Here is a 26,864-nt window from a genome sequence, read left to right as displayed (position 1 = left end):
AGAGTAAAGCATACCCGTGCACATACAGATTGACTTTGTGAGTGCAACGTCTTGCTTTCTACTCACCTGCAATATCCATGGTTCATCCTGCTGCTCTAGGCAATGTCATATCACTGATGAAGCCTGATACTCCGTTCTATATAATATGTGTTCCATTTGCCTCATGCAGCGCGACATCTCCTTCGCCTAGTTGATCAGGCTGTTGATTGTGTAATGTTGTTCCTGTGCGATATCGGCGGGAACTGGAACATGCTGTTTGTTTTACACGTCAATCCAGAGCCTTCCAAACCTGTTGTTTACATGTCGATCCAGAGCATCCCAAACATGCTGTTTTACACGTCGATCCAGAGCATCCCAAACATGGTCAATGGGTGACATGTCTGAGTATGCAGGCCATGGAAGAACTGGGACATTTTAATCTTCATACACATTGGCTGCCATCTGACCAGTACAGTTGAAACAGGGATTAATCTGTGAAGAGCCCACTTCTCCAATGTGCAAGTGGCCATCGAAGGTGAGCATTTGCCCACTGAAGTCGGTTACAACACTGAACTGCAGTCAGGTCAAGACCCTGGTGAGGATGACGAGCACGCAGATGAGCTTCACTGAGACAGTTTCTGACAGTTTGTGCAGAAATTCTTTGGTTGTTCAAACACACAGTTTCATCAGATGTCCAGGTGGCTGGTCTCAGACCATCCTGCAGGTGAAGAAGTCGGATGTGGAGGTCCTGGGCTGACGTGGTCTGCGGTTGTGAGGCCGGTTGGACATACTGCCAAATTCTCTATATTCAATTTGCTGGCAACAGTTCTTTTGGACTTTCCTGCAGTCAGCATGACAATTGCATGCTCCCTCAAAACATGAGACGTCTGGCATTGTGTTGTGACAAAACTGCACATTTTAAAGTGGCCTTTTATTGTCCCCAGCACAAGGTGCAGCTGTGTAATGATCATGCTGTTTAATCAGCTTCTTGATATGCCACCCCTGTCAGGGTTGGGTAGGTAGGTTACTTTCTAAATGTAATATGTTAGTTACTAGTTACCTGTCCAAAATTCTAATCAGTAACATAACTTTTGGATTACCCCAAACTCAGTAATGTAATCTGATTTCATTCCGTTACTTTTAGGTTACTTCTCCTTAAGAGGCATTAGAAGAAGACAAAAAGGTATGTTACCAATTGAACAACATCTATCGCAGGATGATTAAATGTTAAAGTTTACAAAGCTGGCCATAAATGGATGTTAAATTTTACTTTATGGGTTGGTTATGTAGGCTTCTTCTAAACCATCGCTTTCTACTACATATAATAACATGATTAAATCATATCTTTACATTAAAAACCAAAGTCTATCAGAATTCCAGTCATTCCAATAAATGTTATACCCCTTGAGCTTCAAGAATAGGACTTGGAAATATGGAAGTAGAGATTACCCAAATAGTTTTACCTGAGGAAGGACTTATCAGCCAGCCCTACTCTGTTGTTTATGATGTTGTTGTCATGGAGGACTGATTGGTCTCATTGATTGGAGGTGAAATGAATGCTGTGCTCATGGAATGGATTTGAGCACTACTGAAAAGGGCTGTTTACATGTGAAGAATGAATGCCATAAGCAAATGCAGCAATAGGCCTCTTGTTTACCTTTTTGTTGTTGACACAACCATGATAATATGCAGCTGTTTAAAGGGCAAATCCACAGATGAAACAATAACAAAACGGTTGCCCCGCCTCTGTTTTGGTACAAACCTGGAGAAATGTAACTTCTCTCAGACTAATAGTCAGAGCTGTGGATGCAAGAACTGACCATCCATAATATCAACATTATTTTAACCATGTTGTGAGGCTATACATTGTTTGTTTACATTTACAATGTTTACCAACATTGGAGAAAAACAAGGTTATATTTTGGGTTCTCATGGAGTTTGACAGTTGAACTAAGATCATGAGAAATTTCTAAGTTCTATTATTCAAGGAACAACACAGTACCAGTCAAAAGTTGGGGCACAACTACTCATTCAAGAATTGTCTTTATTTTATAAAACTATTTTCTACATTGTAGAATAATAGTGAAGACATCAAAACTATGAAATAACTTCAATGGAATCATGAAGTAACCAGAAAGTGTGAAACAAATCAAAAGATTTGCGTTGATTACAGCTTTGCACAATCTTGGCATTCTCTCAACCAGCTTCATGAGGTAGTCACCTGCATTTAAATTAACAGGTGTGCCTTGTTAAAAGTTTGTTTGTGGAATTTCTTTCCTTCATGCTCCAGAGTGGCGGTCTAAGGCACTGCACCTCAGTGCAAGAGGCATCATTATAGTCCCTGGTTCAAATCAAGGCTGTATCACATCAGCCGTGATTGGGAGTCCCATAGGGCGGCGCACAATTGGCTCAGCGCCGTCCGGGTTTGGCCAGGGTAGGTCGTCATTATAAGAATTTGTTCTTAACTGACTACCCTAGTTAAATATATAAATAAAATGCATTTGATCCAATCAGTTGTTGTGACAAGGTAGGGGTGGCACACAGAAGATTGGTAAAATAACAATCTTCTGTATACCACTGCTACCTTGTCACAACACAATTAATTGGATCAAACGCATTAAGAAGGAAAGAAATTCCACAAATCAACTTTTAACAAGGCACACCTGTTAATTGAAATGCATTCCAGGTGACTACCTCATGAAGCTGGTTGAGAGAATGCCAAGAGTGTGCAAAGCTGCCATCAAGACAAAGGGTGGCTACTTTGAAGAATCTCAAACCTCAAATATATTTTGGTTTGTTTAACACTTTTTTTGTTACTACATGATTCCATATTTGTTATTTCATAGTTGTGATGTCTTCACTATTCTAGAATGTAGAAAAAAGTAAAAATGTATAATAACCCTGGAATGAGTAGGTGTGTCCAAACTGTTGACTGGTAGTATGTATGTACAGCCATGGCCAAAAGTTTTGAGAATGACACAAATATTAATTTTCACAAAGTCTGCTGCCTCAGTCTGTACGATGGCAATTTGCATATACTCCAGAATGTTATGAAGAGTGATCAGATGAATTACAATTAATTGCAAAGTCCCTCTTTGCCATGCAAATGAACTGAATCCCAAAAAAACTTGTCCACTGCATTTCAGCCCTGCCACAAAAGGACCAGCTGACATCATGTCAGTGATTCTCTCTTTTAACACAGGTGTGAGTGTTGACGAGGACAAGGCTGGAGATCACTGTCATGCTGATTGAGTTTGAATAACAGACTGGAAGCTACAAAAAGAGAGGGGTGTTTGGAATTATTGTTCTTCCTCTGTCAACCATGGTTACACATAATTTCTTTGCACAAAAAGGGCTTCACAGGCAAGGATATTGCTGCCAGTAAGATTGCACCTAAATCAACCATTTATCGGATCATCAAGAACTTCAAGGAGAGCGGTTAAATGTTGTGAAGAAGGTTTCAGGTCGCCCAAGACAGTCCAGCAAGCGCCAGGACCGTCTCCTAAAGTTTATTCAGCTGTGGGATCGGGGCACGACCAGAACAGAGACGCACAGTCAGTTGAAGACTTTGGAGGATGGCTTGGTGTCAAGAAGGGCAGCAAAGAAGCCACTTCTCTTCAGGAAAAAACATCAGGGACAGACTGATATTCTGCAAAAGGTACAGGGATTGGACTGCTGAGGACTGGGGTAAAGTCATTTTCTCTGATGAATCCCCTTTCCGATTGTTTGGGGCATCCGGAAAAAAAGCTTGTCCGGAGAAGACAAGGTGAGCGCTACCATCAGTCCTTCTCCCAACCATCCAGGAACAGTTTGGTGATGAACAATGTATTTTCCAGCATGATGGAGCACCTTGCCATAAGGCAAAAGTGATAACTAAGTGGCTCGGGGAACAAAAATGTATATTTTGGGTCCATGGCCAGGAAACTCCCCAGACCTTAATCCCATTGAGAACTTGTGGTCAGTCCTCAAGAGGCAGGTAGACAAACAGAAACCCACAAATTCTGACAAACTCCAAGCACTGATTAAGCAAGAATTGGCTGCCATCAATCAGGATGTGGCCCAGAAGTTAATTGACAGCATGCCAGGGCGGATTGCAGTGGTCTTGAAAAAGACCCACACTATGCAGAGGTTATTCCCTAGGCTGGGATCCACACTATGCAGCTGTTATTCTATATGCTGGGATCCACACTGTTATTCTATAGGCTGGGATCCACACTATGCAGCTGTTATTCCATAGGCTGGGATCCACACTGTGCAGCTGTTATTCTATAGGCTGGGATCCACACCATGCAGTTGTTATTCCATAGGCTGGGATCCACACTATACAGCTGTTATTCTATAGGCTGGGATCCACACCATGCAGCTGTTATTCTATAGGCTGGGATCCACACTATGCAGCTGTTATTCTATAGGCTGGGATCCACACTATGCAGCTGTTATTCTATATGCTGGGATCCACACTATGCAGCTGTTATTCTATAGGCTGGGATCCACACTATGCAGCTGTTATTCTATAGGCTGGGATCCACACTATGCAGCTGTTATTCCATAGGCTGGGATCCACACTATGCAGCTGTTATTCTATAGGCTGGGATCCACACCATGCAGCTGTTATTCCATAGGCTGGGATCCACACTATGCAGCTGTTATTCTATAGGATGGGATCCACACTATGCAGCTGTTATTCTATAGGCTGGGATCCTCACTATGCAGCTGTTATTCTATAGGCTGGGATCCACACTGTTATTCTATATGCTGGGATCCACACTGTTATTCTATAGGCTGGGATCCACACTGTTATTCTATATGCTGGGATCCACACTATGCAGCTGTTATTCTATAGGCTGGGATCCACACTGTTTATTCTATAGGCTGGGATCCACACTGTTATTCTATAGGATGGGATCCACACTGTTATTCTATAGGCTGGGATCCACACTGTTATTCTATAGGCTGGGATCCACACTGTTATTCTATAGGCTGGGATCCACACTATACAGCTGTTATTCTATAGGATGGGATCCACACTATGCAGCTGTTATTCTATAGGCTGGGATCCACACTGTTATTCTATAGGCTGGGATCCTCACTGTTATTCTATAGGCTGGGATCCACACTGTTATTCTATATGCTGGGATCCACACTGTTATTCTATATGCTGGGATCCACACTGTTATTCTATATGCTGGGATCCACACTGTTATTCTATATGCTGGGATCCACACTATGCAGCTGTTATTCTATAGGCTGGGATCCACACTATGCAGCTGTTATTCTATATGCTGGGATCCACACTATGCAGCTGTTATTCTATATGCTGGGATCCACACTGTTATTCTATATGCTGGGATCCACACTGTTATTCTATATGCTGGGATCCACACTGTTATTCTATATGCTGGGATCCACACTGTTATTCTATAGGCTGGGATCCACACTGTTATTCTATATGCTGGGATCCACACTGTTATTCTATATGCTGGGATCCACACATTTATTCTATAGGCTGGGATCCACACCATGCAGCTGATCTCAATGTCATCATTGAAAAGTGTCAAAGATTTTTTCCCCGCAAAGCATCCTTTCTCAATTTAAAAGTCATCTAGTTTTTCAAAAGTATCAATTCTGATTACAATATGTTTGCTGACAATGTAACGGAATACAGTTACAGTTTTTTTCAGTAATCCCTTACATATTATCCGTTACTCCCCAACCCCTGACCTGACAGGTGGATGGATTATCTTGACCTGACAGGTGGATGGATTATCTTGACCTGACAGGTGGATGGATTATCTTGACCTGACAGGTGGATGGATTATCTTGACAAAGGAGAAATGCTCAAAAAACAGGGATGTAAACAAATTTGTGAACATTTGAGAGAAATAAGCTTTTTGTGCATATGTACAATTTCTGGGATCGTTTATTTCAACTCATGAAATATGGGACCAAGACTTTACATGTTGTGTTTATATTTTTGTTCAGTGTATATAATTTCTGTTCCCCTTCATTGATACTCTGTAATATATATATAGTCGATGTTCCTGTCCATTGATGTTGTGTCATTGAGTCTGGTCTGATGAATGTTAATATCCCCGCATATGGATGAGGCCAGATAACTGCTTGGAGGGCTGTGATTGGTTGAGCCAGTAGGACACAATAGAGCCTCTTCCTTTGTGGTGTCCAGGTGCAGACACTTCAAGGCATGAAGAGAGGTGGGGGCTCTGTCCTCTTCTACACACAACACTGCAACAAACACACCGGATCACCCACAGAAGAACAAACAGTCCAGGAAGGAGGCACTCTCCTCCAGCCTATTTTAAACAATACATTACCACCCAGTACAATGATTGTGCTTTATTTTATCTTTATTTTATCTCAAAGACTTTAAATGCCCACATCATTTTCTTGGAATAAAACAGAAAAAAACTAAACCATATATACTGTAAACATTCACATTTGATTAAAAGGTATCCCCTAGTTAGTAAACGTACCACAAAAGAGCACAGTTGATTATGAACAGAAAAAAAATGAACCTGTATAGCAGTGGCTCTCCAAACCTTAACCTTTGCATTTTGAAGTTGATCTATGTTCAATTAATCAGCTCGTCCCAAATGGCACCCTATTCCCAATAGTGCTCTACTTTTGACCAGGGCCTATAGGGCTCAGGTCAAAGGTAGTGCCATATATAGGGGCTAGAGAGTGCCATTCGGACACATGATTTCCCAACCCTCCTGGGGAAACACCAGGCTGCAAGTATTAGTTCTAGCTCTGCCCTATTTGACACCTAGGTCAGCTGACCAAGGGTTTGGCGGTGAGGTAATCAGGTGTGTTAGTATAGGGCTGGAACAAAGATGTGGACTGTCTGGTCTCCCAAGAAGAAGGTTGAGACGCTGTTGTAGGACAATTCGAAGTACTGTACCACCATGAAGCATGATAGCAGACCGAGGACTGCACACGGATACATCCCGATCCTCCAAGGATGCACTTGCACACTCCACATCGTGGGTTTAAAGGCTAGAGGGAGTTTCCACCATTGTGAAATCCATGACCGTTTGCACCTGTGCACTTCGGAAGAAGGGTAGAGAATCGGGACACAGTCAACCTCTCCATCCTTGCCTCATAAAGGTCTAGCTCATCAAAGAGAGTCAACCTGTCCTTCTCTGATTCATTAAGAAATGTGATTCCTTATCCCTCCATGATAGATGAACCTAACCTGAGGACTAGTGTTTTTCCTTCCCCACTCATGGTGATAGATGAACCTAACCTGAGGACTAGTGTTTTTCCTTCCCCGTCCATCGTGATGATAGATGAACCTAACCTGAGGACTAGTGTTTTTCCTCCCCCGTCCATCGTGATGATAGATGAACCTAACCTGAGGACTAGTGTTTTTCCTTCCCCACTCATGATGATAGATGAACCTAACCTGAGGACTAGTGTTTTTCCTTCCCCACTCGTGATGATAGATGAACCTAACCTGAGGACTAGTGTAAGATCCAAAGCTAGGGCCTATCAAGCCTTTAGCTCTGTGGACGAATGTGGTCTTGAGGCACTCAAATGACTCTGGTTCGATACCCGGTTTGTTTGGTCACGTCTAGAATGAATAAACACAAACCTCATGCAGTCCTTCAGCAAATTAGAAGGACTGGACTCCCCAGCACCCTGTTCCCTATATAGTGCACTACTTTAGATCAGGGCCCATTAGCACCTTGTTCCCTATATAGTACACTAGGGTACCATTCCCGATGCAGACGTGGTGAACACTATTGCCTGGTGGAGAGATGACGTCACAACAGGATCTGATGTCAAGGCACTTCCCCAGAGAGAGAGGATCTTGTCTTTTCAGTGTCTGTGAGGCACCAACATATTAAACTAGATAATAAAACAGAATAATGGCATTATTAAACACTTGGCTAGTTCAGAGAACCTGATTTCTAAATAATAATAATAACACTGTTTATTTGGTAGGTTGGTGTCACATTTAAGCTGGCGAGCCTGGTCTATTGCTGGGCTGTCTGCATCTGGTAGTCCCTTTTGATTAGAAACTCATCTGGCTTTTGAAACGCAGCACTAACTGTGAGATATACAGGAAGGTATCCTGGTACACAGATTAAGCCTAGTCCTCTATCAAACACCAATCTCATTTGAGAATCTTCATTGAAAGTGTTGTTTTTTTTCATCCAGGAAAATGGCTTAATTTCTGTTCGGAAAACTGGTCACAACTGTGGAGCCGTTGCAGTGTCACCCCGCTGTTCTACTGGCCATCAGGAGAAACTATTGTTAACAGGTCATTATCTAGCCCTAACTGGACTACTGTTAACATGTCATTATCTAGCCCTAACTGGACTACTGTTAACATGAGATCATTATCTAGCCCTAACTGGACTACTGTTAACATGTCATTATCTAGCACTAACTGATCATTATGTCATTATCTAGCCCTAACTGGACTACTGTTAACATGTCATTATCTAGCCCTAACTGGACTACTGTTAACAGAGATCATTATCTGTTAACAGTCATTATCTAAACTGGGCTACTGTTAACATGTCATTATCTAGCCCTAACTGGACTACTGTTAACATGTCATTATCTAGCCCTAACTGGACTACTGTTAACATGTCATTATCTAGCCCTAACTGGACTACTGTTAACAGAGATCATTATCTAGCCCTAACTGGACTACTGTTAACAGAGATCATTATCTAGCCCTAACTGGACTACTGTTAACATGTCATTATCTAGCCCTAACTGGACTACTGTTAACAGAGATCATTATCTAGCCCTAACTGGACTACTGTTAACATGTCATTATCTAGCCCTAACTGGACTACTGTTAACATGTCATTATCTAGCCCTGGAACTGTTAACAGACTACTGTTAACACTGTTAACAGATCATTATCTAGCCCTAACTGGACTACTGTTAACAGAGATCATTATCTAGCCCTAACTGGACTACTGTTAACAGAGATCATTATCTAGCCCTAACTGGACTACTGTTAACATGGTCATTATCTAGCCCTAACTGGACTACTGTTAACATGTCATTATCTAGCCCTAACTGGACTACTGTTAACATGATTATCTAGCCCTAACTGGACATTATCTTATCTAGCCCTAACTGGACTACTGTTAACATGTCAGATCAACAGAGATTATCTAGCCCTAACTGGACTACTACTGTTAACAACATGTCATTATCTAGCCCTAACTGGACTACTGTTAACATAGATCATTATCTAGCCCTAACTGGAGTACTGTTAACATGTCATTATCTAGCCCTAACTGGACTACTGTTAACATGTCATTATCTAGCCCTAACTGGACTACTGTTAACATGTCATTATCTAGCCCTAACTGAACTACTGTTAACAGGTCATTATCTAGCCCTAACTGGACTACTGTTAACATGTCATTATCTAGCCCTAACTGGACTACTGTTAACATGTCATTATCTAGCCCTAACTGGACTACTGTTAACAGAGATCATTATCTAGCCCTAACTGGACTACTGTTAACATGTCATTATCTAGCCCTAACTGGACTACTGTTAACATGTCATTATCTAGCCCTAACTGGACTACTGTTAACATGTCATTATCTAGCCCTAACTGGACTACTGTTAACATGTCATTATCTAACTGCCTGTTAACTAACTGGACTACTGTTAACATGTCATTATCTAGCCCTAACTGGACTACTGTTAACATGTCATTATCTAGCCCTATCTAGCCCTAACTGGACTACTGTTAACATGTCATTATCTAGCCCTAACTGGACTACTGTTAACATGTCATTATCTAGCCCTAACTGGACTACTGTTAACATGTCATTATCTAGCCCTAACTGGACTACTGTTAACATGTCATTATCTAGCCCTAACTGGACTACTGTTAACAGAGATCATTATCTAGCCCTAACTGGACTACTGTTAACAGAGATCATTATCTAGCCCTACACTGGCTAGATAATGAGACCAGATACTGCTGGATGTGGTGTTGCAGGGCCAGTGCTGTTCATTGACTACAGCTCAGCGTTCAACACCATAGTGCTCACGAAGCTAAGGACCCTGGGACTAAACGCCTCCCTCTGCAACTGGATCCTGGACTTCCTGACGGGCCTCCCACAGGTGGTGAGGGTTGGCAACAACATATCCACCACGCTGATGTTCAACACAGGTTCAGTCCCCTCCTGTACACCCTGTTCAGCCACGACTGCATGGCCAAACTACTCCAACAGTTTGCTGACGACACAACGGTGCTAGGCCTGATCACCCACAACGATGAGAAAGCCTATAGGGAGGAGGCCAGAGACCTGGCAGTGTGGTGCCAGGACAACAACCTCAACTTCACCAAGACAACGGAGCTGATTGTGGACTATGGGAAACTGAGCACACCCCCATTCACATCAACAGGGCTGTTGTGGAGCGGGTCGAGAGCTTCAAGTTGCTCGGTGTCCACATCACTGAAGATCTATCCTGGTCCACACACACCAACACAGTCGTGTAGGGGGCACGACAATGGCTCTTCACCCTCAGGAGGCTGAAAAGATTGGCATTGGCTTTCAGATCCTCAAAAAGCTCTACAGCTGCACCATCGAGAGCATCCTGACCGGTTGCATCACCCCCTGGTATGGCAGCTGCTTGATATCCGACCGTAAGGCGCTACAGAGGGTAGTGGGTACGGCCCAGTACATCACCGGGGCCAAGCTTCCTGTCATCCAGGGCCTCTATACCAGGCGGTGTCAGAAGAAGGCCCTACAAATTGTCAAACACTACAGCTACATAGACTGTTCTCTCTACTGCCGCATAGCAAGCGCTACCGATGCACCAAGTCTGGAACCAACAGGACCCTGAACAGCTTCTACCTTCAAGCCATAAGATAGTTAGTCTGGGTAGCTATTGGTTAACTATTTAACTATCTGCATTGACCCTTTTTGCAAACACTGTTTATTTACTCTTCATATTCGCTGCTGCTGTTTATTATCTATCCTGTTGCCTGGTCACTTTATCCCTACCTACATGTACATATCTACCTCGACTACCTCGTACCCCTGCACACTACCCCGTGTATATAGCCTCGTTACTCATTGACTTGGTACTTGTACCCTATGTATATAGCCAAGTTAACGTTACTTATTGTGTATTTATTATTACTTTTATTATTGTATGTTATTACTTTTCTATTATTTTTCTATTTTCTCTCTCTGCATTGTGGGGAAGCATTTCACTGTTAGTCTACACCTGTTTACGAAGCATGTGACGAATAGAATTGGATTTGATTATTCCCATAGATTATAATGTAGTAGTGCTCTATGTAGGGGATAGGGAGCCATTTTGGAGGAAATAAATGTATAACGTAGATTTGACTTGGGCAAAGTCTATATAGTTGCCTATATAGTTCACTACTTTAGACCAGGGCCCATTAGGTAGTGCACTAATATAGTTCACTATTTTAGACCAAGGCCCATTAGGTAGTGCACTATATAGTGAATAGGGTGTCAATTGGGACACCCACTTGATTCTCATATGCAGTTTACCCACAATTCCCTTTTGTCTATTTACAAACGCATAAATATATATAATATTGCCCACAAGTAGGCATCATTTGTCCATCCAAACAATTATACAAATAATAAACAATTAAAACACACAATAAAATAACTTGTACACAAATAAAATGTAGATGATTTTTTTCTAAAACTATATATTCCTTTGGAGTGTGTTGATCTGGAGCAGTAATGGTGGTGTGGAGTAGAGCCCTGGGGGGAATGGAGCCTTAAGGGAGTAGAGCCCTGGGGGGGAATGAAGCCTTAAGGGAGTAGAGCCCTGGGGGGAATGGAGCCTTAAGGGAGTAGAGCCCTGGGGGAATGGAATGGAGGGGAATGAAGCCTTAAGGGAGTAGAATGCCTTAAGGGAGTAGAGCCCTGGGGGAATGGAGCCTTAAGGGAGTAGAACCCTGGGGGAATGGAGCCTTAAGGGGGGGAGCCTTAATGGAGCCTAGAGCCCTGGGGGGAATGGAGCCTTAAGGGAGTAGAGCCCTGGGGGGAATGGAGCCTTAAGGGAGTAGAGCCCTGGGGGGAATGGAGCCTTAAGGGAGTAGAGCCCTGGGGGGAATGGAGCCTTAAGGGAGTAGAGCCCTGGGGGGAATGGAGCCTTAAGGCCCTGGGGGAATGTAGAGCCCTGGGGGGAATGGAGCCTTAAGGGAGTAGAGCCCTGGGGGGAATGGAGCCTTAAGGGAGTAGAGCCCTGGGGGGAATGGAGCCTTAAGGGAGTAGAGCCCTGGGGGGAATGGAGCCTTAAGGGAGTAGAGCCGCTGTGGAATAGAGAGCTGGGACAGTAGAGCCCTAGGTGGAGTAGAACCCTCACCCTCAGGGGAGTACAGCCTTCAGAAGAGTAGAACCCTCAGGACAGTAGAGCCCTAGGTGGAGTAGAACCCTTAGGACAGTAGAGCCCTAGGTGGAATAGAACCCTTAGGACAGTAGAGCCCTAGGTGGAGTAGAACCCTCAGGACAGTAGAGACCTAGGTGGAATAGAGCCCTTGGGGAGTAGAGCCCTCGGGAGAGTAGAGCCCTCACCCTCAGAGGAGCTGAGCCCAGTAGAATAGAGCCTTCAGAATAGTAGAGCCCTAGGCGAGTAGACTTCTCGGACAGTAGAACCCTGAGTGTCTTTAGTCAGGTGACGTCTCTGTAGCGCGGAGCCAGGTCATGGGGACAGGGCCAGGTCAGGTCAGAGGCCCGCTTCACATCCTCTACACTCCTAGAGAGCTACTGGGTGTGCAGACAGTTATAGCACACGTAATAGCTCTCCAGGAGGAAGGTTGGCCACCCCTTCTCTTCACTAACATTCAAACCAAATGGAAATGAGAAAAGAGAGACGATCCCAGGTTTGTTGTCACCTAAGACTCTAGAACAAAGAGTGTTGACTTAGGACTCGGAGACCTACTATGAGAGTGCTGAGTTAGGTCTCGGGGGCCTGCTCTGAGAGTGCTGAGTTAGGACTCAGGGGCCTCCTCTGAGAGTGCTGAGTTAGGACTCAGGGGCCTGCTCTGAGAGTGCTGAGTTAGGACTCAGGGGCCTGCTCTGAGAGTGCTGAGTTAGGACTCAGGGGCCTGCTCTTATAGTGCTGAGTTAGGACTCAGGGGCCTGCTCTGAGAGTGCTGAGTTAGGACTCAGGGGCCTGCTCTTATAGTGCTGAGTTAGGACTCACGGGCCTGCTCTGAGAGTGCTGAGTTAGGACTCAGGGGCCTCCTCTGAGAGTGCTGAGTTAGGACTCAGGGGCCTGCTCTTATAGTGCTGAGTTAGGACTCACGGGCCTGCTCTGAGAGTGCTGAGTTAGAACTCAGGGGCCTGCTCTGAGAGGGAGTTGAGCAGGTTCTTGTAGGCGGGGGAGTTCATGTATCGGGGGTAGGAGTCTCTTTGCATCAGCGTGTAGATCTGCACCTGAGCATCAACGAAGGTCTGGGACGACGGCTCCAACATGTTCTTGTTGATCACCTCCCGAACACGGGAGTCCAGACTCACCTGGGGAAACACAGCATGAAGAGACTAGATACATATAATATCACATGAAGAAGAAGGAGGAGAAGTCTTACTCACCTCTTTGGGTGAGAGGATGGAGATGTAGTCCTCGTAGATGATCCGTGCCTTCTCCTCAATGGAGGTCTTGTTGGTTTCCTTGGTGAACTCCTCACAAGCCAGCCAGAATAACATGTTCTCCTCACTGAACTCTGTACACAGGAACAACCTAAACGCCACTCGGCCAGCAGCGCACGACATCAGTCGGTCAAACGACTGGGCCCAGGAACGGACCTCCTCCAGAGTGGGAGGGGGGCTGCAGAGAACACATACCAATCAGAGAAGAACAGCAGGCACCAGGTAAGGCACTAACACACTGGACTTACATGTGCTGACACCGTTTTACCAACACCAGGCACTAACACACTGGACTTAAAGGGGCTGACACCGTTTCACCAACACCAGGTACTGACACACTGGATTGACAGGGGCTGACACCGTTTCACCAACACCAGGCACTAACACACTGGACTTACAGGGGCTGACACCGTTTCACCAACACCAGGCACTAACACACTAGACTTACAGGGGCTGACACCGTTTCACCAACACCAGGTACTAACACACTGGACTGACACCGTTTCACCAACACCAGGCACTAACACACTGGACTTACAGGGGCTGACACCGTTTCACCAACACCAGGCACTAACACACTGGACTGACACCGTTTCACCAACACCAGACACTAACACACTGGACTTACAGGGGCTGACACCGTTTCACCAACACCAGGTACTAACACACTGGACTTACAGGGGCTGAACACCAGGTACTTTCACCAACACCAGGTACTAACACACTGGACTGACACCGTTTCACCAACACCAGGTACTAACACACTGGACTGGGGCTGACACCGTTTCACCAACACCAGGTACTAACACACTGGACTTACAGGGGCTGACACCGTTTCACCAACACCAGGTACTAACACACTGGACTTAAAGGGGCTGACACAGTTTCACCAACACCAGGCACTAACACACTGGACTTACAGGGGCTGACACCGTTTCACCAACACCAGGTACTAACACACTGGACTTACAGGGGCTGACACAGTTTCACCAACACCAGGTACTAACACACTGGACTTACAGGGGCTGACACAGTTTCACCAACACCAGGTACTAACACACTGGACTTAAAGGGGCTGACACCGTTTCACCAACACCAGACACTAACACACTGGACTTACAGGGGCTGACACCGTTTCACCAACACCAGACACTAACACACTGGACTTACAGGGGCTGACACCGTTTCACCAACACCAGGCACTAACACACTGGACTGACAGGGGCTGACACCGTTTCACCAACACCAGGTACTAACACACTGGACTGACACCGTTTCACCAACACCAGGCACTAACACACTGGACTTACAGGGGCTGACACCGTTTCACCAACACCAGGCACTAACACACTGGACTGACACCGTTTCACCAACACCAGACACTAACACACTGGACTTACAGGGGCTGACACCATTTCACCAACACCAGGCACTAACACACTGGACTTACAGGGGCTGACACCGTTTCACCAACACCAGGTACTAACACACTGGACTGACACCGTTTCTCCAACACCAGGTACTAACACACTGGACTGACACCGTTTCACCAACACCAGGTACTAACACACTGGACTTACAGGGGCTGACACCGTTTCACCAACACCAGGTACTAACACACTGGACTTAAAGGGGCTGACACCGTTTCACCAACACCAGGCACTAACACACTGGACTTACAGGGGCTGACACCGTTTCACCAACACCAGGTACTAACACACTGGACTTACAGGGGCTGACACAGTTTCACCAACACCAGGTACTAACACACTGGACTTAAAGGGGCTGACACAGTTTCACCAACACCAGGCACTAACACACTGGACTTACAGGGGCTGACACCGTTTCACCAACACCAGGCACTAACACACTGGACTTACAGGGGCTGACACCGTTTCACCAACACCAGGTACTAACACACTGGACTGACACTGTTTCACCAACACCAGGCACTAACACACTGGACTTACAGGGGCTGACACCGTTTCACCAACACCCGACACTAACACACTGGACAGACACCGTTTCACCAACACCAGGTACTAACACACTGGACATACAGGGGCTGACACCGTTTCACCAACACCAGGTACTAACACACTGGACTGACATGGGCTGACACCGTTTCACCAACACCAGGCACTAACACACTGGACTTAAAGGGGCTGACACCGTTTCACCAACACCAGACACTAACACACTGGACTTAAAGGGGCTGACACTGTTTCACCAACACCAGACACTAACACACTGGACTGACACCGTTTCACCGACAACCAGGTACTAACACACTGGACTGACAGTGGCTGACACCGTTTCACCAACACCAGGCACTAACACACTGGACTGACACCGTTTCACCAACACCAGGCACTAACACACTGGACTTAAAGGGGCTGACACCGTTTCACCAACACCAGACACTAACACACTGGACTTACAGGGGCTGACACCGTTTCACCAACACCAGACACTAACACACTGGACTTACAGGGGCTGACACCGTTTCACCAACACCAGGTACTAACACACTGGACTTACATGGGCTGACACCGTTTCACCAACACCAGGCACTAACACAATGGACTGACACCGTTTCACCAACACCAGGCACTAACACACTGGACTTACAGGGGCTGACACCGTTTCACCAACACCAGGCACTAACACACTGGACTGACACCGTTTCACCAACACCAGGTACTAACACACTGGACTTAAAGGGGCTGACACCGTTTCACCAACACCAGGCACTAACACACTGGACTTACAGGGACTGACACCGTTTCACCAACACCAGGCACTAACACACTGGACTTACAGGTGCTGACACCGTTTCACCAACACCAGGTACTAACACACTGGACTTAAAGGGGCTGACACCGTTTCACCAACACCAGGCACTAACACACTGGACTTACAGGGGCTGACACCGTTTCACCAACACCAGGCACTAACACACTGGACTTACAGGGGCTGACACCGTTTCACCAACACCAGGCACTAACACACTGGACTTACAGGGGCTGACACCGTTTCACCAACACCAGGTACTAACACACTGGACTTACAGGGGCTGACACAGTTTCACCAACACCAGGTACTAACACACTGGACTTAAAGGGGCTGACACAGTTTCACCAACACCAGGCACTAACACACTGGACTTACAGGGGCTGACACCGTTTCACCAACACCAGGCACTAACACACTGGACTTACAGGGGCTGACACCGTTTCACCAACACCAGGTACTAACACACTGGACTTACAGGGGCTGTTTCACCAACACCAGGCACTAACACACTGGACTTACAGGGGCTGACACACCAGGCACTCACACACTGGACTTACAGGGGCTGACACCGTTTCACCAACACCCGACACTAACACACTGGACAGACACCGTTTCACCAACACCAGGTACTAACACACTGGACTTACAGGGGCTGACACCGTTTCACCAACACCAGGTACTAACACACTGGACTGACAGGGGCTGACACCGTTTCACCAACACCAGGCACTAACACACTGGACTTAAAGGGGCTGACACCGTTTCACCAACACCAGGCTACTAACACACTGTACTTAAAGGGGCTGACACCGTTTCACCAACACCAGACACTAACACACTGGACTTAAAGGGGCTGACACTGTTTCACCAACACCAGGCACTAACACACTGGACTGACACCGTTTCACCGACAACCAGGTACTAACACACTGGACTGACAGTGGCTGACACCGTTTCACCAACACCAGGCACTAACACACTGGACTGACACCGTTTCACCAACACCAGGCACTAACACACTGGACTTAAAGGGGCTGACACCGTTTCACCAACACCAGACACTAACACACTGGACTTACAGGGGCTGACACCGTTTCACCAACACCAGACACTAACACACTGGACTTACAGGGGCTGACACCGTTTCACCAACACCAGGTACTAACACACTGGACGTACAGGGGCTGACACCGTTTCACCAACACCAGGTACTAACACACTGGACTGACACCGTTTCACCAACACCAGGCACTAACACACTGGACTTACATGGGCTGACACCGTTTCACCAACACCAGGCACTAACACACTGGACTGACACCGTTTCACCAACACCAGGCACTAACACACTGGACTTACAGGGGCTGACACCGTTTCACCAACACCAGGCACTAACACACTGGACTGACACCGTTTCACCAACACCAGGTACTAACACACTGGACTTAAAGGGGCTGACACCGTTTCACCAACACCAGGCACTAACACACTGGACTTACAGGGACTGACACCGTTTCACCAACACCATGCACTAACACACTGGACTTACAGGGGCTGACACCGTTTCACCAACACCAGGTACTAACACACTGGACTTAAAGGGGCTGACACCGTTTCACCAACACCAGGCACTAACACACTGGACTTACAGGGGCTGACACCGTTTCACCAACACCAGGCACTAACACACTGGACTTACAGGGGCTGACACCGTTTCACCAACACCAGGTACTAACACACTGGACTGACACCGTTTCACCAACACCAGGCACTAACACACTGGACTTAAAGGGGCTGACACCGTTTCACCAACACCAGGCACTAACACACTGGACTTACAGGGGCTGACACCGTTTCACCAACACCAGGCACTAACACACTGGACTTACAGGGGCTGACACCGTTTCACCAACACCAGGCACTAACACACTGGACTTACAGGGGCTGACACCGTTTCACCAACACCAGGCACTAACACACTGGACTTACAGGGGCTGACACCGTTTCACCAACACCAGGCACTAACACACTGGACTGACACCGTTTCACCAACACCAGGCACTAACACACTGCTAGCCATTAAGCCCTTGATCAGTTATCCAATGCACTAATGCAGGGCTACAAACTTGGACTGGAGGTGAGCAACTCAACAGAACTCATCTTTCACATTCTCTACACAGGAATACTGCTGTGACTAACCTGTCCTCGCAGTCGGCCGTTCCCTCAGCCTTGAGGTCGTAGGACGCCCGGCGGTTCCTCTCCTCACGCTCCTCGTTCCTATAGGAGAGAACGGTGGGCAACAGGACAGAGATCAGACGACATCTAGTACTGAATATATATGATGTACCAGGTTACACATGTCTTCACTGACCCTATCAGCCTCATAATGATGCACATCCAGTCAACTGTGTGGTGATGTACTGTAGGGTGATGTACTGTAGGGTGATGTACTGTAGGGTGATGTACTGTAGTGTACTGTAGGGTGATGTACTGTAGTGTACTGTAGGGTGATGTAGTGTACTGTAGGGTGATGTACTGTAGGGTGACTGTAGTGTACTGTAGGGTGATGTACTGTAGTGTACTGTAGGGTGATGTACTGTAGGGTGATGTACTGTAGGGTGATGTACTGTAGTGTACTGTAGGGTGATGTACTGTAGTGTATTGTAGGGTGATGTACTGTAGGGTGATGTACTGTAGGGTGATGTACTGTAGTGTACTGTAGGGTGATGTACTGTAGTGTACTGTAGGGTGATGTACTGTAGTGTACTGTAGGGTGATGTACTGTAGGGTGATGTACTGTAGGGTGATGTGTAGATGAAGGGTGATGTGTAGATGAAGGGTGCTGTGTGGATGAAGGGTGCTGTGTGGATGAAGGGTGCTGTGTGGATGAAGGGTGCTGTGTGGATGAAGGGTGCTGTGTGGATGAAGGGTGCTGTGTAGATTAACTTGTATTGTAGGATGATGTACTGTAGTGTATTGTAGGGGGATGTACTGTAGGATGATGTACTGTAGTGTACTGTAGGGTGATGTACTGTAGTGTATTGTAGGGGGATGTACTGTAGGGTGATGTACTGTAGTGTACTGTAGGGGGATGTACTGTAGGGTGATGTACTGTAGTGTACTGTAGGGTGATGTATTGTAGGGGGATGTACTGTAGGGTGATGTACTGTAGTGTATTGTAGGGGGATGTACTGTAGGGTGATGTACTGTAGTGTACTGTAGGCTGATGTACTGTAGTGTACTGTAGGGTGATGTACTGTAGTGTACTGTAGGGTGATGTACTGTAGTGTACTGTAGGGTGATGTACTGTAGTGTACTGTAGGGTGATGTACTGTAGGATGATGTACTGTAGTGTACTGTAGGATGATGTACTGTAGGGTGATGTAGTGTAGGATGATGTACTGTAGTGTATTGTAGGGGGATGTACTGTAGTGTATTGTAGGATGATGTACTGTAGTGTATTGTAGGGGAATGTACTGTAGGATGATGTACTGTAGTGTATTGTAGGGGGATGTACTGTAGTGTATTGTAGGGGGATGTACTGTAGGATGATGTACTGTAGTGTACTGTAGGATGATGTACTGTAGTGTATTGTAGGGGGATGTACTGTAGTGTACTGTAGGGTGATGTACTGTAGGATGATGTACTGTAGTGTATTGTAGGGGGATGTACTGTAGTGTATTGTAGGGGGATGTACTGTAGGATGATGTACTGTAGTGTATTGTAGGGGGATGTACTGTAGGGTGATGTACTGTAGGGTGATGTACTGTAGGGTGATGTACTGTAGGGTGATGTGGTATGGGGGCTGTGCTTTGGCAAAGTGGGTGGGGTTCTATCCTTCCTGTTTGGCCCTGTCCGGGGGTGTCCTCGGATGGGGCCACAGTGTCTCCTGACCCCTCCTGTCTCAGCCTCCAGTATTTATGCTGCAGTAGTTTATGTGTCGGGGGGCTGGGGTCAGTTTGTTATATCTGGAGTACTTCTCCTGTCTTATTCGGTGTCCTGTGTGAATCTAAGTGTGCGTTCTCTAATTCTCTCCTTCTCTCTTTCCTTCTCTCTCTCGGAGGACCTGAGCCCTAGGACCATGCCCCAGGACTACCTGACATGATGACTCCTTGCTGTCCCCAGTCCACCTGGCCATGCTGCTGTTCCAGTTTCAACTTCCACCTGACTGTGCTGCTGCTCCATTTTCAACTGTTCTGCCTTATTATTATTCGACCATGCTGGTCATTTATGAACATTTGAACATCTTGGTCATGTTCTGTTATAATCTCCACCCGGCACAGCCAGAAGAGGACTGGCCACCCCACATAGCCTGGTTCCTCTCTAGGTTTCTTCCTAGGTTTTGGCCTTTCTAGGGAGTTTTTCCTAGCCACCGTGCTTCTACACCTGCATTGCTTGCTGTTTGGGGTTTTAGGCTGGGTTTCTGTACAGCACTTTGAGATATCAGCTGATGTACGAAGGGCTATATAAATACATTTGATTTGATTTGATTTGATGTACTGTAGTGTATTGTAGGATTATGTACTGTAGGGTGATGTACTGTAGGGTGATGTACTGTAGGGTGATGTACTGTAGGGTGATGTACTGTAGGGTGATGTGTAGATGTAGGGTGATGTACTGTAGGGTGATGTACTGTAGGGTGATGTACTGTAGGGTGATGTACTGTAGGGTGCTGTGTAGATGTAGGGTGATGTACTGTAGGGTGATGTACTGTAGGGTGATGTACTGTAGGGTGATGTACTGTAGGGTGATGTACTGTAGGTGATGTGTAGGGTGATGTACTGTAGGGTGATGTACTGTAGGGTGATGTACTGTAGGGTGATGTACTGTAGGGTGATGTACTGTAGGATGATGTCTGCTAAATGACTTAAATGTTAATGTTAAATGTTACTGTAGGGTGATGTACTGTAGGGTGATGTACTGTAGGGTGATGTACTGTAGGGTGATGTACTGTAGGGTGATGTACTGTAGGGTGATGTACTGTAGGGTGATGTACTGTAGGGTGATGTACTGTAGGGTGATGTACTGTAGGGTGATGTACTGTAGGGTGCTGTGTAGATGTAGGGTGATGTACTGTAGGGTGATGTACTGTAGGGTGATGTACTGTAGGGTGATGTACTGTAGGACGATGTACTGTAGGGTGATGTACTGTAGGATGATGTACTGTAGGGTGCTGTAGATGTATGTACTGTAGGGTGATGTACTGTAGGGTGATGTACTGTAGGGTGATGTACTGTAGGGTGATGTACTGTAGGGTGATGTACTGTAGGGTGATGTACTGTAGGGTGATGTACTGTAGGGTGATGTACTGTAGGGTGATGTACTGTAGGATGATGTACTGTAGGGTGATGTACTGTAGGGTGATGTACTGTAGGGTGATGTACTGTAGGGTGATGTACTGTAGGGTGCTGTGTAGATGTAGGGTGATGTACTGTAGGGTGATGTACTGTAGGGTGATGTACTGTAGGATGATGTACTGTAGGTCGATGTACTGTAGGATTATGTACTGTAGGATGATGTACTGTAGGGTGCTGTGTAGATGTAGGGTGATGTACTGTAGGGTGATGTACTGTAGGGTGATGTACTGTAGGGTGCTGTGTAGATGTAGGGTGATGTACTGTAGGGTGATGTACTGTAGGATGATGTACTGTAGGGTGATGTACTGTAGGACGATGTACTGTAGGGTGCTGTGTAGATGTAGGGTGATGTACTGTAGGGTGATGTACTGTAGGGTGATGTACTGTAGGATGATGTACTGTAGGATGATGTACTGTAGGGTGATGTACTGTAGGGTGATGTACTGTAGGATGATGTACTGTAGGGTGATGTACTGTAGGGTGATGTACTGTAGGGTGATGTACTGTAGGATGATGTACTGTAGGGTGATGTGTAGATGTAGGATGATGTACTGTAGGATGATGTACTGTAGGGTGCTGTGTAGAGGAAGGGTGCTGTGTGATGTAGGGTTATGTACTGTAGGGTGCTGTGTGATGTAGGATGATGTACTGTAGGATGATGTACTGTAGGGTGCTGTGTAGATGTAGGATGATGTACTGTAGGATGATGTACTGTAGGGTGATGTACTGTAGGGTGCTGTGCAGATGTAGGATGATGTACTGTAGGATGATGTACTGTAGGGTGCTGTGTAGATGTAGGATGATGTACTGTAGGATGATGTACTGTAGGGTGCTGTGTAGAGTACTGAAGGGTGCTGTGTGATGATGTTATGTACTGTAGGGTGCTGTGTGATGTAGGATGACGTACTGTAGGATGATGTACTGTAGGGTGCTGTGTAGATGTAGGATGATGTACTGTAGGATGATGTACTGTAGGGAGCTGTGCAGATGTAGGATGATGTACTGTAGGATGATGTACTGTAGGGTGCTGTGTAGATGTAGGATGATGTACTGTAGGATGATGTACTGTAGGGTGCTGTGTAGAGGAAGGGTGCTGTGTGATGTAGGGTTATGTACTGTAGGGTGCTGTGTGATGTAGGGTGCTGTACTGTAGGGTGCTGTACTGTAGGGTGCTGTGTAGAGGAAGGGTGCTGTGTGATGAAGTGTGATATGAAGGATGCTGTGTGATGAAGTGTGATATGAAGGGTGCTGTGTGACGTAGTGTGCTGTGTAGGTGTAGGGTGCTGTACTGTAGGGTGCTGTGTAGGTGTAGAGTGCTGTGCTGTAGGGTGATGTACTGTAGGGTGCTGTACTGTAGGGGGATGTGCTGTAGGGTGCTGTGTAGATGTAGGATGATGTACTGTAGGATGATGTACTGTAGGATGATGTACTGTAGGGTGCTGTGTAGATGTAGGGTGACGTACTGTAGGATGATGTACTGTAGGGTGCTGTGTAGATGTAGGGTGATGTACTGTAGGGTGATGTACTGTAGGGTGCTGTGTAGATGTAGGATGATGTACTGTAGGATGATGTACTGTAGGGAGCTGTGCAGATGTAGGATGATGTACTGTAGGATGATGTACTGTAGGGTGCTGTGTAGATGTAGGATGATGTACTGTAGGATGATGTACTGTAGGGTGCTGTGTAGAGGAAGGGTGCTGTGTGATGTAGGGTTATGTACTGTAGGGTGCTGTGTGATGTAGGGTGCTGTACTGTAGGGTGCTGTACTGTAGGGTGCTGTGTAGAGGAAGGGTGCTGTGTGATGAAGTGTGATATGAAGGATGCTGTGTGATGAAGTGTGATATGAAGGGTGCTGTGTGACGTAGTGTGCTGTGTAGGTGTAGGGTGCTGTACTGTAGGGTGCTGTGTAGGTGTAGAGTGCTGTGCTGTAGGGTGATGTACTGTAGGGTGCTGTACTGTAGGGGATGTGCTGGGTGCTGTGTAGATGTAGGATGATGTACTGTAGGATGATGTACTGTAGGATGATGTACTGTAGGGTGCTGTGTAGATGTAGGGTGACGTACTGTAGGATGATGTACTGTAGGGTGCTGTGTAGATGTAGGGTGATGTACTGTAGGGTGATGTACTGTAGGGTGCTGTGTAGATGTAGGATGATGTACTGTAGGATGATGTACTGTAGGATGATGTACTGTAGGGTGCTGTGTAGATGTAGGGTGACGTACTGTAGGATGATGTACTGTAGGGTGCTGTGTAGATGTAGGGTGATGTACTGTAGGGTGATGTACTGTAGGGTGACGTACTGTAGGATGATGTACTGTAGGATGATGTACTGTAGGGTGCTGTGTAGATGTAGGGTGACGTACTGTAGGATGATGTACTGTAGGGTGCTGTGTAGATGTAGGATGATGTACTGTAGGATGATGTACTGTAGGATGATGTACTGGAGGGTGCTGTGTAGATGTAGGGTGCTGTGTAATGTAGGGTGCTGTGTTATGTAGGGTGTTGTGTGATGTAGGGTGCTGTGTGATGTAGGGTGCTGTGTGATGGATGGTGCTGTGTGATGTAGGGTGCTGTGTGATGGATGGTGCTGTGTGATGTAGGGTGTTGTGTGATGGATGGTGCTGTGTGATGTAGGGTGCTGTGTGATGTAGGGTGCTGTGTGATGTAGGGTGTTGTGTGATGGATGGTGCTGTGTGATGTAGGGTGCTGTGTGATGGATGGTGCTGTGTGATGGATGGTGCTGTGTGATGTAGGGTGCTGTGTGATGTAGGGTGTTGTGTGATGGATGGTGCTGTGTGATGGATGGTGCTGTGTGATGGATGGTGCTGTGATGTAGGGTGCTGTGTGATGTAGGGTGCTGTGTGATGGATGGTGCTGTGTGATGTAGGGTGCTGTGTGATGTAGGGTGCTGTGTGATGGATGGTGCTGTGTGATGTATGTAGGGTGCTGACAGTGATGTAGGGTGCTGTGTGATGTAGGGTGCTGTGTGATGTAGGTGCTGTGTGATGGATGGTGCTGTGTGATGTAGGGTGCTGTGTGATGTAGGGTGCTGTGTGATGTAGGGTGTTGTGTGATGTAGGGTGCTGTGTGATGTAGGGTGCTGTGTGATGGATGGTGCTGTGTGATGTAGGGTGCTGTGTGATGGATGGTGCTGTGTGATGGATGGTGCTGTGTGATGTAGGGTGTTGTGTGATGGATGGTGCTGTGTGATGTAGGGTGCTGTGTGATGTAGGGTGCTGTGTGATGGATGGTGCTGTGTGATGGATGGTGTTGTGTGATGGATGGTGCTGTGTGATGTAGGGTGCTGTGTGATGGATGGTGCTGTGTGATGGATGGTGCTGTGTGATGTAGGGTGTTGTGTGATGGATGGTGTTGTGTGATGGATGGTGCTGTGTGATGGATGGTGCTGTGTGATGTAGGGTGTTGTGTGATGGATGGTGTTGTGTGATGGATGGTGCTGTGTGATGTAGGGTGCTGTGTGATGGATGGTGCTGTGTGATGGATGGTGCTGTGTGATGTAGGGTGCTGTGTGATGTAGGGTGCTGTGTGATGTAGGGTGCTGTGTGATGTAGGGTGCTGTGTGATGTAGGGTGTTGTGTGATGTAGGGTGCTGTGTGATGGATGGTGCTGTGTGATGGATGGTGCTGTGTGATGTAGGGTGCTGTGTGATGTAGTGTGCTGTGTGATGTAGGGTGCTGTGTGATGTAGGGTGCTGTGTGATGGATGGTGCTGTGTGATGTAGGGTGTTGTGTGATGGATGGTGCTGTGTGATGTAGGGTGCTGTGTGATGAATGGTGCTGTGTGATGGATGGTGCTGTGTGATGTAGGGTGCTGTGTGATGTAGGGTGCTGTGTGATGTAGGGTGCTGTGTGATGTAGGGTGCTGTGTGATGGATGGCGCTGTGTGATGTAGGGTGCTGTGACAGATGATGGTGCTGTGTGATGTAGGGTGCTGTGTGATGTAGGGTGCTGTGTGATGTAGGGTGCTGTGTGATGGATGGTGCTGTGTGATGTAGGGTGCTGTGTGATGTAGGGTGCTGTGTGATGTAGGGTGCTGTGTGATGTAGGGTGTTGTGTGATGTAGGGTGCTGTGTGATGTAGGGTGCTGTGTGATGTAGGGTGTTGTGTGATGGATGGTGCTGTGTGATGGATGGTGCTGTGTGATGTAGGGTGTTGTGTGATGTAGGGTGCTGTGTGATGTAGGGTACTAGAAGTGCATGACAGAGTGTGCATCCCAAATGGCACCCTATTCCACATAGGATTTTAATCAAAAGTAGTGCACTATAAAGGGAATCGGGTGCTGTCTGGGATGAATCCATACTGTTCGCACCAGGAACAGCTACAGCAGCAGCACCAGCAGAAGCAACAGGCGTTGTTCCCTCTCTGGTTCCCCTGGTTCTGATTCCCCTGGTTCTGGTTCCCCTGGTTCTGGCTCTGGTTAGGGTCCTGCTGGGTCGGTGCCGTGCCACCCGCCATCGACTCCTGCTGCACCGACATCTGACGCTTTCGCATCTCCATACGCTCTGATCCCATGGGCTGGAGGGACACAGAGACACAGAGGGTTAGAGCCCATGGGCTGGAGGGACACAGAGACACAGAGGGTTAGAGCCCATGGGCTGGAGGGACACAGAGACACAGAGGGTTAGAGCCCATGGGCTGGAGGAACACAGAGATACAGAGGGTTAGAGCCCATGGGCTGGAGGGACACAGAGACACAGAGGGTTAGAGCCCATGGGCTGGAGGGACACAGAGACACAGAGGGTTAGAGCCCATGGGCTGGAGGGACACAGAGATACAGAGAGTTAGAGCCCATGGGCTGGAAAGACACAGAGATACAGAGGGTTAGAGCCCATGGGCGGGAGGGACACAGAGATACAGAGGGTTAGAGCCCATGGGCTGGAGGGACACAGAGACACAGAGGGTTAGAGCCCATGGGCTGGAGGGACACAGAGACACAGAGGGTTAGAGCCCATGGGCTGGAGGGACACAGAGATACAGAGGGTTAGAACCCATGGGCTGGAGGGACACAGAGATACAGAGGGTTAGAACCCATGGGCTGGAGGGACACAGAGATACAGAGG

General features: G+C 46.9%; 1 protein-coding gene across 1 annotated transcript; it reads right to left on the bottom strand.

Annotated features, from left to right (window-relative positions):
• Window positions 1-12,164: 12,164 nt before the first annotated feature.
• On the bottom strand, window positions 12,165-26,328 carry LOC115125994 (regulator of G-protein signaling 20-like). Its single transcript, XM_065015161.1, has 4 exons — window positions 26,114-26,328; window positions 18,627-18,704; window positions 13,575-13,809; window positions 12,165-13,499 (listed from the first exon to the last, which is right to left on the bottom strand). The coding sequence occupies exons 1-4, from the start codon at window positions 26,314-26,316 to the stop codon at window positions 13,311-13,313; spliced, it is 705 nt and encodes a 234-aa protein (XP_064871233.1). The 5' UTR covers window positions 26,317-26,328; the 3' UTR covers window positions 12,165-13,310.
• Between the last annotated feature and the right edge of the window lie 536 nt (window positions 26,329-26,864).

Source organism: Oncorhynchus nerka, unplaced genomic scaffold (genome assembly GCF_034236695.1).
Source record: "Oncorhynchus nerka isolate Pitt River unplaced genomic scaffold, Oner_Uvic_2.0 unplaced_scaffold_1649, whole genome shotgun sequence".
Classification (NCBI taxonomy): Eukaryota; Metazoa; Chordata; class Actinopteri; order Salmoniformes; family Salmonidae; genus Oncorhynchus; species Oncorhynchus nerka.
This window is presented reverse-complemented; position numbering and strand designations above follow the sequence as displayed.